The sequence below is a fragment of the Chelonoidis abingdonii genome, chromosome 10 (genome assembly GCF_003597395.2).
Source record: "Chelonoidis abingdonii isolate Lonesome George chromosome 10, CheloAbing_2.0, whole genome shotgun sequence".
In the NCBI taxonomy this organism is placed as follows: Eukaryota; Metazoa; Chordata; order Testudines; family Testudinidae; genus Chelonoidis; species Chelonoidis abingdonii.
The window spans coordinates 81,172,175-81,182,776 of NC_133778.1; the positions used below are offsets into that span (position 1 = coordinate 81,172,175).

The following is a 10,602-nucleotide window of genomic DNA, read 5'->3' on the forward strand; positions in this document are numbered from 1 at the left end:
CTGAGCCTAACCCCTCGGGCCGGGCCAAGCGTGCACCTCTGTGCTCGTGTCGCAGTACCTGTGACCTCCCCCATCACTCCAGGGAAACAAGCACTCTTTTCCGGAGGGCAGAGCCCGCGCCCACCCTGTAAACCAAAAAACCCGGAGGCTGGACATCCAGCCCGCCCCAGAGGAGTTGACTTGGTGACCTCCTCCCTCTTCATTAGGTGTATGTTTGCCAGCCCCACCCTTTCCTGGGAACGTAGCCCCGCCCCGTCCTCCGATTGGTTTTTACCCAGTCTACCCTCTGTGGGTTGGTCTCTGCTGGCTATCCCTGGAGCTTGGGGCACTGAGCGGATATGTGCCTTGTTTGGCTCACAAAGATAGGCAGCCCATTGGTCTCGTGGGTCCCCCTGAGTGGGTCGGAGGGACCTGAACACTGGATGTTCCCTTTTGGGGGTTCTCCATAGGCCCCGCTGGGAGGTCTCCATGATGATCTCTCTACTGCGTTTGAGGCAGGCCTGCTCCTTCGAGACTTTCTCCCTGCCATCAACCGCCCGATCTGTCCACAAATTGGTCGGCAAATTGGCCTCGTGCTGCTGGTTTCGGCTTCTGGGTCCCTCCACACAGCCTCAGGTCGGACGGGCACTGCTCATACAGTGCCCAGTATGAACAGGTCCACAAGTCCTCTTAGTTTGGGCCCCGCTGTCCACTTGCGGGCATACCTCGCCTGGTTGACCAGCGTAGGTAGGTATCCACGGGTTTTTACGCTGACTCCGGAACCTGTTCCCCGGTACATCTCGAGGAGTCAGCCCAAACTGCTGCTGAGCAAGGGCCTGTTTGCAGCAGTTCATCAGTCCCCGCCTCCGCCGCCTTTCAAGTCGGCTTGACGACCTCCACGGCTGTGGAGTCCTAGTAAGGGGTGAGAACTGCAAATCTGTCTGCAGGGCCAACCCTGTGCAGGCTCGCAGGCATTCCAAGAGGCCGACCAGAAGGTCATCTGATCCTCCCCTCCTTAACGCCAGGGCCAGCAAGCGCTTATCAATACTCGTGTACGGCTTGGTCCCCCTCACTCACCGCAGCCGGGCACTCACGGCTCCTCAGCCGGGCCAGCTCCAGCTCATGTTTAACGCTGGTTCTCCTCATGTTTGCGCTGGTTTCAACCTTCTCCTCCAGCCTCTTGCCTCTTTAACTCGAGCTTCGCTCCGTTCAGCCCCTTTCATATTCCATTGTATCCGCTCACGGATGTCGAGCGTCACCGGGAGGATTCCCCTGCTGGGGTGTAGCTTTCGCTGGCAGGATCCCCTGCTGCTGGGGGGGTCAGTCCCTCGGCATTCGCTGGGTCTCCCCGCCCTCCCCTACGGCTAGGAGGTGGGGTCTCAGGAAGCCCTCGTCCGCCGGCTTCCGGCTACACTCCCAGCGGGGACAGACATGGGCCTGCGCTGCATCTGCCAGGCGTTTCCCTCAGAGACAGGGCTGCCGTTCATTAGGGCAATCAGCTGGTCCTGGTCAGGTCTCCCCGGGCGCAGCCCTCTGTCTGCACAGCTCCACCAGTCACACATTGCGACGCTGCGTAATCTTTCCTGCTGGCCATTCAACAGGCCGGGGTGCTCGCATGGCTCCCCAGTTTCCAGGGGGCCGCCTAGTGCACAGCCCTTCTTGAGGATCAACACATCTCTGCCAGGGTTGAGCTGCAGACTCCTCCGCCCCTGGGACCGGTCGCTGCATCCCCGGGGGACCCCTGTTACTGCACAAAAGTCCTTCTCACTGGGCACACACTCCCAGGGTTAACCCACCCCTTCGTTTTACTGCTCCCCAGTCACTTACTGCAGGAAGCGCCGTCCACGAGGTGCAGTATATCCCAGCACTGCCACCTATGTCCGGATATAGGGGAGTCGGCCCTACACCCCTCTTCCTGGACCCCAGTGACTTTTAGCCAGCCAGTAAACAGAGGTTTATTGGACAACAGACACAGGTTACAGCAGAGAGGGCTCGCACATCAGGACCCCTCAATCAAGTCCTTCTGGGCTTTCAGGGTACTTGCCTAGCAGATATCCTGATTCCTGAATTCCCCCCACACAGCCCCAAACCCAAACTGAAAACTACTTCCCTCCTGCCAGCCTCTTCCTTTGTCCCCCCCTTCCCAGGCAAAGGTGTTGACCTTCCCCCCGCCCCCTTACCTAGCTCAGGTTACAGGCTCCAGTATCGTCCATCCCCTAAAGTCCACCCCTGCTCTCCCATCCCCCACACAGACAGCCCCTATTCCATCACAGGTGCGTCCAGCGAGAGCAGCAGCCCAGGCCAAGCGGGTGCGACCTGAGCACATGGCTGAGGCACCGCAGGAGAACGAGCGGGAATCCTGGGGGCAACTCCAGCAGCTGGTTTAGCCCGGGCTGGGCCAGGCCCAGTCTCTGTGCCCCCTGTTGCTGGGATCGTTTCAAGCATGGAGAGGGGCAGGACGTTCTGGGGAAGCCCCCTTCCTCCAGCTGAGCAGAGACAGGATCCCAGTCCCTGCACCAACGTCTGGGACGCACCGGGGCTGTATCCCTATTGTGCTGTCACGGATCCACAAGCCCGGTGCTCTTGCACAGCTCAGTGGGTCAGCCCCCCTCGGGCTCACACTGTCACTGGGCTTCCCTGCCTCCTGGGACCGACCGCCAAGCTCTTTGCCCCCCCCCCCCAATGGTTGCATCCGCTGGCTTCCTATGGGGGCGGCATCCATGGGCATTTGTTGCTAGGTGCCAAATGTCCGAGCTATTGGAGTGGCCATTGTCTTCTGGGTAGGAAAGTATCTTGTATCTCTGGGTCTCTGCATAGAGCAAACACCCTAGTTACCCATGCACCACCTAGGGGAAACTGAGGAACACACACTATTCATCCAAAATATTATGACAAATTCCCACTCCGTCATGTGTATCCAGGCTGCATGGCTCATCCAGACCATCTGGTGCACTTCTGTCCCCTGCGCTGACCAGATGAAAGGGTTACTTGGCCACTGTTCGAAAAGAGCGGTGCGGTTGAATGTAGCAACCCTGGAGGTCCCAAGGAAAGTCTTCACATCTGCATTAATGCGGGACACGCAAGGCAGCTTAGAGCAGGTCGTCCACCGCTGCCCAGGGCTTTAGCCTGAGATGCTCTAGGAGCCGGTGGCTGAACACAATGAGCCATGCGCAGCACTTCTCTTGCATGGCCTCAGGCCTGTGAGCTGCAGCACGCGAGTTTGGGGCTCTGAGGTGGTGTCTTGGCGTCATGCACAGAAGAGCTCAATAATGGCCCAGACGCTGTTCCGATACGCATGGCCCCGTTTCCATCGGTGCGGGAACGAGGGGTGCAGGACCCCTGGGTGTCACTGTCCGACATTGGCCAGTGCTGCCAGAACGAAGCTGCATATTTCATGATTCTGGGGAGCCCCGGAGCTGTGCTGAGCCGTGTGGCTTGAGCGGGAATCGCCCCTTGTCACCGTGCGTTTCAGCAGCAGACTTTCAGCACCCCTGTAATGTGATCCAGCGCCACTGCCGGTCTCCGATCTCCACGGGCAGGTGCAGAGCTGAGTCTGAGGTCACCAACTGGCTGGTGCTAAGTGGCTGTCGGCAGCATAGCTCTGAGCGTGGTTCTGTTCCCAGGGGACACTGGCCTGTTCTCTGAGGCAGGCACATCGCGGGCTGGTGCGGGGGGGAGCGCGTGCATGGCAGGCAGGTCCCCGGATCCTCCTCCTTCCCTCTTTTAAAGATGGGCACCACATTAGCCTTTTTCCAGTCATCCAGGACCTCCCTGGATCACTATGAGTTTTCAAACATAATGGCCAGTGGCTCTGCAATCACATCCGCCAACTCCCTCACACACACTGCACTCACACACACTGCACGTACATAGCACACAGACATAGGCACACACTGCACATACACACACACTGCACATGCGCAGCACACACACAGACACAGACACACACACTGCATGTACACAGCACACAGACATAGGCACACACACCGCACATACACACACACTGCACACGCACACACTCACTGCACTCACACACTGCACACAGACACACACTGCACTCACACACACTGCACGTACACAGCACACAGACATAGGCACACACACTGCACACGCACACACTGCACATACACAATGTACACAGACACACACACTGCACACACAGATACACTGCACACACATTGCACACACACAGCACACAGACACAAACACTGCACATACATTGCACACACACACAGCACACAGCATACAGACACAGGCGCACTTCCACAGGGCCCTCCTTGGGGTTTATGGGGCCTTGTGCAGTATTATTAAACTGGTGCCCCTATGCCCGATGGCAGCCCTGGCTCACGTGTGTGTTTTAGATAAGGGGGGGTGGGGTATTTTGAAGGATGTATTTTAAAAACTCTGTCTGAGATCCAAGCTTTTAAGGCTAAGATGATTGTGCATCTAAAAATCTATGCAAGGATTTTTTTAGAGATGTGATTTTTATAATTTTCACCAACTCACTAATGAAATATTTGTAAAGCAAATTTTAAACTAAGGGTCCTGTAGACTGACATGTTTTGAGTAAACAGGCCAGTGACGCACAGCTGGTTTTGTCAGTAAATTCGGAAACTAAAGAGTCTATCCCTGGGCCCTGGCAAGTGCCTGTGAAATGGCTTCATTACCCCTCGAATGGCTCTTTAATGGTTTCACTGTTGTGCTGACAAGTCTGGCGGCTGGAGGCTTTTTCACTGTTAAGTCCTAGATCTGATTCCCTCCAGCCAGCTGGGAGCCTGCAGGAAGGGTCAGAACAGGGACAGGAAAAGACGAAGGGATGGACACTAAGACCCAGGGGTGCCCCAAATTTTCAGGTGCCCTACCTATGCCTAAGGATGGCCCTGCACACACCCATACACACACCATGTACACACAAACACAGCTGCACAATACACAGTGCTCAGACACACACACAGTGTGTGCGCACATCATGCAAACACTGCCACAGGGGCACGCACACACACACACACACTTTGCATGCGCACGCACGTATACACACACACACTGCATGCACACACACACACAGCATGCATACGCACACATACACACACAGTGTATGCACATGCACACACACACACAGTGCATGCACACGCAACACACAGCATGCACGCGTGCGCACACACAGCATGCATGTGCAGCAGGTAGATTAGCACGGGCACATGGCCTAGCCATGCATGAGGCACGCAGACACCGATGGAGACGTGTGCACACTGGGGCAGTCCTGCCCTGGCAGGACGCTGAGGGGCAGCAGGCAGAAGCCACGCCCGGGTGAGGTGGTGAAAGCTAGAGCTTGGCACCCTGTGTCCCTACTCCTGCTGCCCTGCCAGGCTGGCTCCCAGTGCTGGCGTGGGGGAGGGGAAGGGCTGCACTGGCTCTGGGGGTCCATGACTGTGCCAGGAACTTCTCCCCACCCCGTGCCAAGCGCTCGGAGCCGGCCGGCCTGCCCCCAAGCAGCCTGGTCTGCCCCACTGGCTCAGGGACAGCTAAGGAGCTGGCACCCTCCCTGCTGCCCAGTCTCTGCAGGGGGCACAACGGGAGGGTGGAGCCAGAGGGAGCACGGTGCTGTCCCTAGCGGGCGTGGGGCAGAACAGAGCACAGGGATGGGGAGAGCACAGGGGATCGGGGTGGTGCATGGGGGCAGAGGGTGCAGGGAGGGCAGGGGTGCGGTTCCCGGGGTGGGAGGATGGTCTGGTGTCGAAGGAGATGAGACAGTCAGGCTTTGTGCTGCCCCGTCGGAGGCAGGTACAGGGGTGGGTGCTGGGTACCAGCTGGGGCCCCAACACCAGGGACCCCCCTCATCACCCCATCTTGGGATCCCAGGCTCCTGGGATGTGGCTGCTGCTGGCTTCTTCTGTGGGCTGAGCCATGCCCAGGGCTGCACACGCCCTGCCCCCGGGTGGCAGCGGGCGCTTGGCCGTGGCCGGAGGGGCACCGACAGTTCCAACGGGGGCCTGGGCCAGCCCCTCGGCTGTTAGGAAGGGGCAGCCCATGGAGATGCCAGGCCCCAGGCCCTGATGCTGCCCTGCGGGAGCTGCGTGGCCAAGTGCCGTGTGGGGGCATCACGGGGTCTATAGCCCAGGGACTATCCCCCCCCGCCCCCAGCTGCCCCTGTGCTGCCAGCTGTCTCACCAGGGCCAGAGGAGGGGCTGCCGAGCTGATTAGAGGCTGCCAGGCGGCACCGAAAACACAGAGACGCGGCTTTGAAGCTGCCCTGACGAGCTGTCTGGGTGTCGGAGCTGCGCCGACAGCATCTCCCTTTGAGGAGCCAACGGGGGGGGGGGGGCACAGCCCCCCCCACCGCACTAGGCCCCGTGCTCTGATCACCGTCTCACCTGCCGCTTCAAAGAGCCGACTGGTGCCCATGAGCACGCCAGGATTGGGCGCCCCTGGCCCAGCCCCGGTGTGGGGGACCCCGCCTGCCGGCCTGGGGCTGGAGGCAGGAGCTGGGGGTCATTGCCAGGATGGGTCATTCAGAGCAATGCTGGCAGGCAGAGGGATGGGTTGCTGCTGCCTGTGAACGGCTCACTCTGGGTGGGGGAGCGTCCCCCAGCCTCGCAACCCCTGCCCCAGCTCTGCCCCTCCTGTCACTCCCCAATTTGTGCGGCTGTGCTGGGAACCCCCCGAGGGAGCCCCCCAACTGGGGGCAGGACCAGGGACTGACTGAGGGGCACAGACACTCTGGGGCAGGACCCTGCGTCTGGGGAGTGGGGTGATGGGGCTGAGGACGGGCAGAAGCTGGGGTTCCTGGGGAAGGGGTCCCGGCGGAAGTGACCACACAGCCCTGCCGGGACACGGCACCGGAGTCTCCAGCTGTTGCGGGCTCATGAGGGCTGGGACTGGACCCCCTGGGATCGCTGCCCCTGCTGGGCACCCAGATCCTGCCAGCCTCCCTCGCCCTGATGCCAGGGCCAGCACAACGCCACCCGCCCAGCCCGGTGCCAGGGCCAGCATGATGCCACTCGCCCAGCCCGGTGCCAGGGCCAGCACAACGCCACCCGCCCAGCCCGGTGCCAGAGGAGCTCTAGGAATTTTCCGTTCCTGCCTGGAGCTTGTGGGAAGGGCGTCTGTCTGCACTAGCCCCCGCCCCTCGCCTCGCCCGTCACTGGAGCAGCTCAGGAGGCACCTGCCATGCTCAGCTCGCGCAAGGTGCTGGATACTGGGAGCTGCACAACAGGCTCCAGAGAGAGGAACCTCCATGGAGGGAAACTAGGGCAGACGACAGGGTCGGGTGCCTCCCAGGGCAGATCCAGGGCAGGCTGTGGGGCCAGACGCCTCTGGGCAGAGCCAGGACAGATCCAGGACAGGCCGTGGGGCCGGGTGCCACTGGGGCAGAGCCAGGACAGATCCAGGGCAGGCTGTGGGGCCAGGCACCTCTGGGCAGAGCCAGGACAGATCCAGGGCAGGCTGTGGGGACGGGCGCCTCCCAGGGCAAACCGACCACTGGCTGAAGCCTGAGGACACCAGGCCCAGCCGGTGGCGATGCCCCAGCCCCATTCCTGCTGCCCCAGGGGTGCGCCCCAGGCCCCAGCCCTGGGCAGCTCCTTTGCCCAGATCACCGCCCGGTTCCTGCGCGTCACCAAGATCCACGGCCTGCACCACATGGGCTCCCACCAGCAGTCACGTCCGCGGTGCCTGCTATGGGGCCTGGCCTTCCTGCTCTCGCTCGGCCTCCTGGGCACCTGGTCCAGCAACCGTGTCCGCTACCTGCTGTCCTGCCCCGTGCACAGCCGAGTGCGCATGGAGTGGGCGACGCGGCTGCGCTTCCCGGCCGTCACCCTCTGCAACAACAACCCCGTGCGCTTCCCGCTGCTCACCAAGCCCGACCTGTACTCAGCGGGGCAGTGGCTGGGGCTGGCCGGGGAGAACCACTCCCTGCTGCCCGGGCTGCTGGACGGGCTGCCCGACGCCCAGCGCCACTGGCTCAGCCGCCTCGCCAACTACTCGCGCTTCCTGCCGCCGCGCCGCTCTGAGCGCACCATGCACAGCCTCTTCCACCGCCTGGGCCACCAGATCGAGGACATGTTGCTGGCCTGCCGCTTCCGGGGGGAGCCCTGCGGCCCCCAGCACTTCACGCCCGTGAGTCCCCTGCCGTGGGGTTGGCACATGCGGGACTGCGGGCTGGCGGGGGGAGGGGGGCGGCTGGCCAGAGTCCATGGCAGGTCACTGGCTCTGTGTGTGGGGATAGGGCGGGCTCACATGGTACTGGGGGGCTGGGGGGCAGCTGGCCGGGGTCCGAGGCAGGTCACTGGCTCTGTGTGTGGGGGAAGGGCAGGCGCACACGGTACTGGGGGCTGGAGGCGGGGGCTGGCCGGGGTCTGAGGCAGGTCGCTGGCTCTTCACGTGGGGACGGGGGGAAGGGCGCACACAGTACTGGGGGGCTGGAGGCGGGGGCTGGCCGGGGTCCGTGGCAGGTTGCTGGCTCTGCGTGTGGGGAAGGGGGGAAGGGCGCACACGGTACTGGGGGGCTCTGGCGGGGGCGGCTGGCCGCTCCCGTCTCAGAGATGCCAGATCCAAATGCCAGGGAGGGGCCGTGTGTTACTTTGCTGGTGGTGGGGGGTGAAGTGGGCTGGGGGGGCGTGTGCTGAAGCCTGGGGGGTTGAGGAGGGGCCATGTGGCTGGGGAACACACATACACACACAGTGTATGCACATGCACACACACACACAGTGCATGCACACGCAACACACAGCATGCACGCGTGCGCACACACAGCATGCATGTGCAGCAGGTAGATTAGCACGGGCACATGGCCTAGCCATGCATGAGGCACGCAGACACCGATGGAGACGTGTGCACACTGGGGCAGTCCTGCCCTGGCAGGACGCTGAGGGGCAGCAGGCAGAAGCCACGCCCGGGTGAGGTGGTGAAAGCTAGAGCTTGGCACCCTGTGTCCCTACTCCTGCTGCCCTGCCAGGCTGGCTCCCAGTGCTGGCGTGGGGGAGGGGAAGGGCTGCACTGGCTCTGGGGGTCCATGACTGTGCCAGGAACTTCTCCCCACCCCGTGCCAAGCGCTCGGAGCCGGCCGGCCTGCCCCCAAGCAGCCTGGTCTGCCCCACTGGCTCAGGGACAGCTAAGGAGCTGGCACCCTCCCTGCTGCCCAGTCTCTGCAGGGGGCACAACGGGAGGGTGGAGCCAGTGGGAGCACGGTGCTGTCCCTAGCGGGCGTGGGGCAGAACAGAGCACAGGGATGGGGAGAGCACAGGGGATCGGGGTGGTGCATGGGGGCAGAGGGTGCAGGGAGGGCAGGGGTGCGGTTCCCGGGGTGGGAGGATGGTCTGGTGTCGAAGGAGATGAGACAGTCAGGCTTTGTGCTGCCCCGTCGGAGGCAGGTACAGGGGTGGGTGCTGGGTACCAGCTGGGGCCCCAACACCAGGGACCCCCCTCATCACCCCATCTTGGGATCCCAGGCTCCTGGGATGTGGCTGCTGCTGGCTTCTTCTGTGGGCTGAGCCATGCCCAGGGCTGCACACGCCCTGCCCCCGGGTGGCAGCGGGCGCTTGGCCGTGGCCGGAGGGGCACCGACAGTTCCAACGGGGGCCTGGGCCAGCCCCTCGGCTGTTAGGAAGGGGCAGCCCATGGAGATGCCAGGCCCCAGGCCCTGATGCTGCCCTGCGGGAGCTGCGTGGCCAAGTGCCGTGTGGGGGCATCACGGGGTCTATAGCCCAGGGACTATCCCCCCCCGCCCCCAGCTGCCCCTGTGCTGCCAGCTGTCTCACCAGGGCCAGAGGAGGGGCTGCCGAGCTGATTAGAGGCTGCCAGGCGGCACCGAAAACACAGAGACGCGGCTTTGAAGCTGCCCTGACGAGCTGTCTGGGTGTCGGAGCTGCGCCGACAGCATCTCCCTTTGAGGAGCCAACGGGGGGGGGGGGGGGCACAGCCCCCCCCACCGCACTAGGCCCCGTGCTCTGATCACCGTCTCACCTGCCGCTTCAAAGAGCCGACTGGTGCCCATGAGCACGCCAGGATTGGGCGCCCCTGGCCCAGCCCCGGTGTGGGGGACCCCGCCTGCCGGCCTGGGGCTGGAGGCAGGAGCTGGGGGTCATTGCCAGGATGGGTCATTCAGAGCAATGCTGGCAGGCAGAGGGATGGGTTGCTGCTGCCTGTGAACGGCTCACTCTGGGTGGGGGAGCGTCCCCCAGCCTCGCAACCCCTGCCCCAGCTCTGCCCCTCCTGTCACTCCCCAATTTGTGCGGCTGTGCTGGGAACCCCCCGAGGGAGCCCCCCAACTGGGGGCAGGACCAGGGACTGACTGAGGGGCACAGACACTCTGGGGCAGGACCCTGCGTCTGGGGAGTGGGGTGATGGGGCTGAGGACGGGCAGAAGCTGGGGTTCCTGGGGAAGGGGTCCCGGCGGAAGTGACCACACAGCCCTGCCGGGACACGGCACCGGAGTCTCCAGCTGTTGCGGGCTCATGAGGGCTGGGACTGGACCCCCTGGGATCGCTGCCCCTGCTGGGCACCCAGATCCTGCCAGCCTCCCTCGCCCTGATGCCAGGGCCAGCACAACGCCACCCGCCCAGCCCGGTGCCAGGGCCAGCATGATGCCACTCGCCCAGCCCGGTGCCAGGGCCAGCACAACGCCAC

General features: G+C 63.0%; 1 protein-coding gene across 1 annotated transcript in view; it reads left to right on the forward strand.

Moving 5' to 3' along the window:
• The first annotated feature begins 7,440 nt into the window (after nt 1-7,440).
• LOC116831212 (acid-sensing ion channel 4-like) overlaps nt 7,441-10,602 on the forward strand; it is a 34,821-nt gene continuing 31,659 nt past the window's right edge. The window contains exon 1 of the mRNA XM_075069813.1: nt 7,441-8,108. Within this exon, the coding sequence (XP_074925914.1) occupies nt 7,498-8,108 (611 nt within the window). The 5' untranslated portion in view covers nt 7,441-7,497. The remainder of the gene's footprint in view (nt 8,109-10,602) is intronic.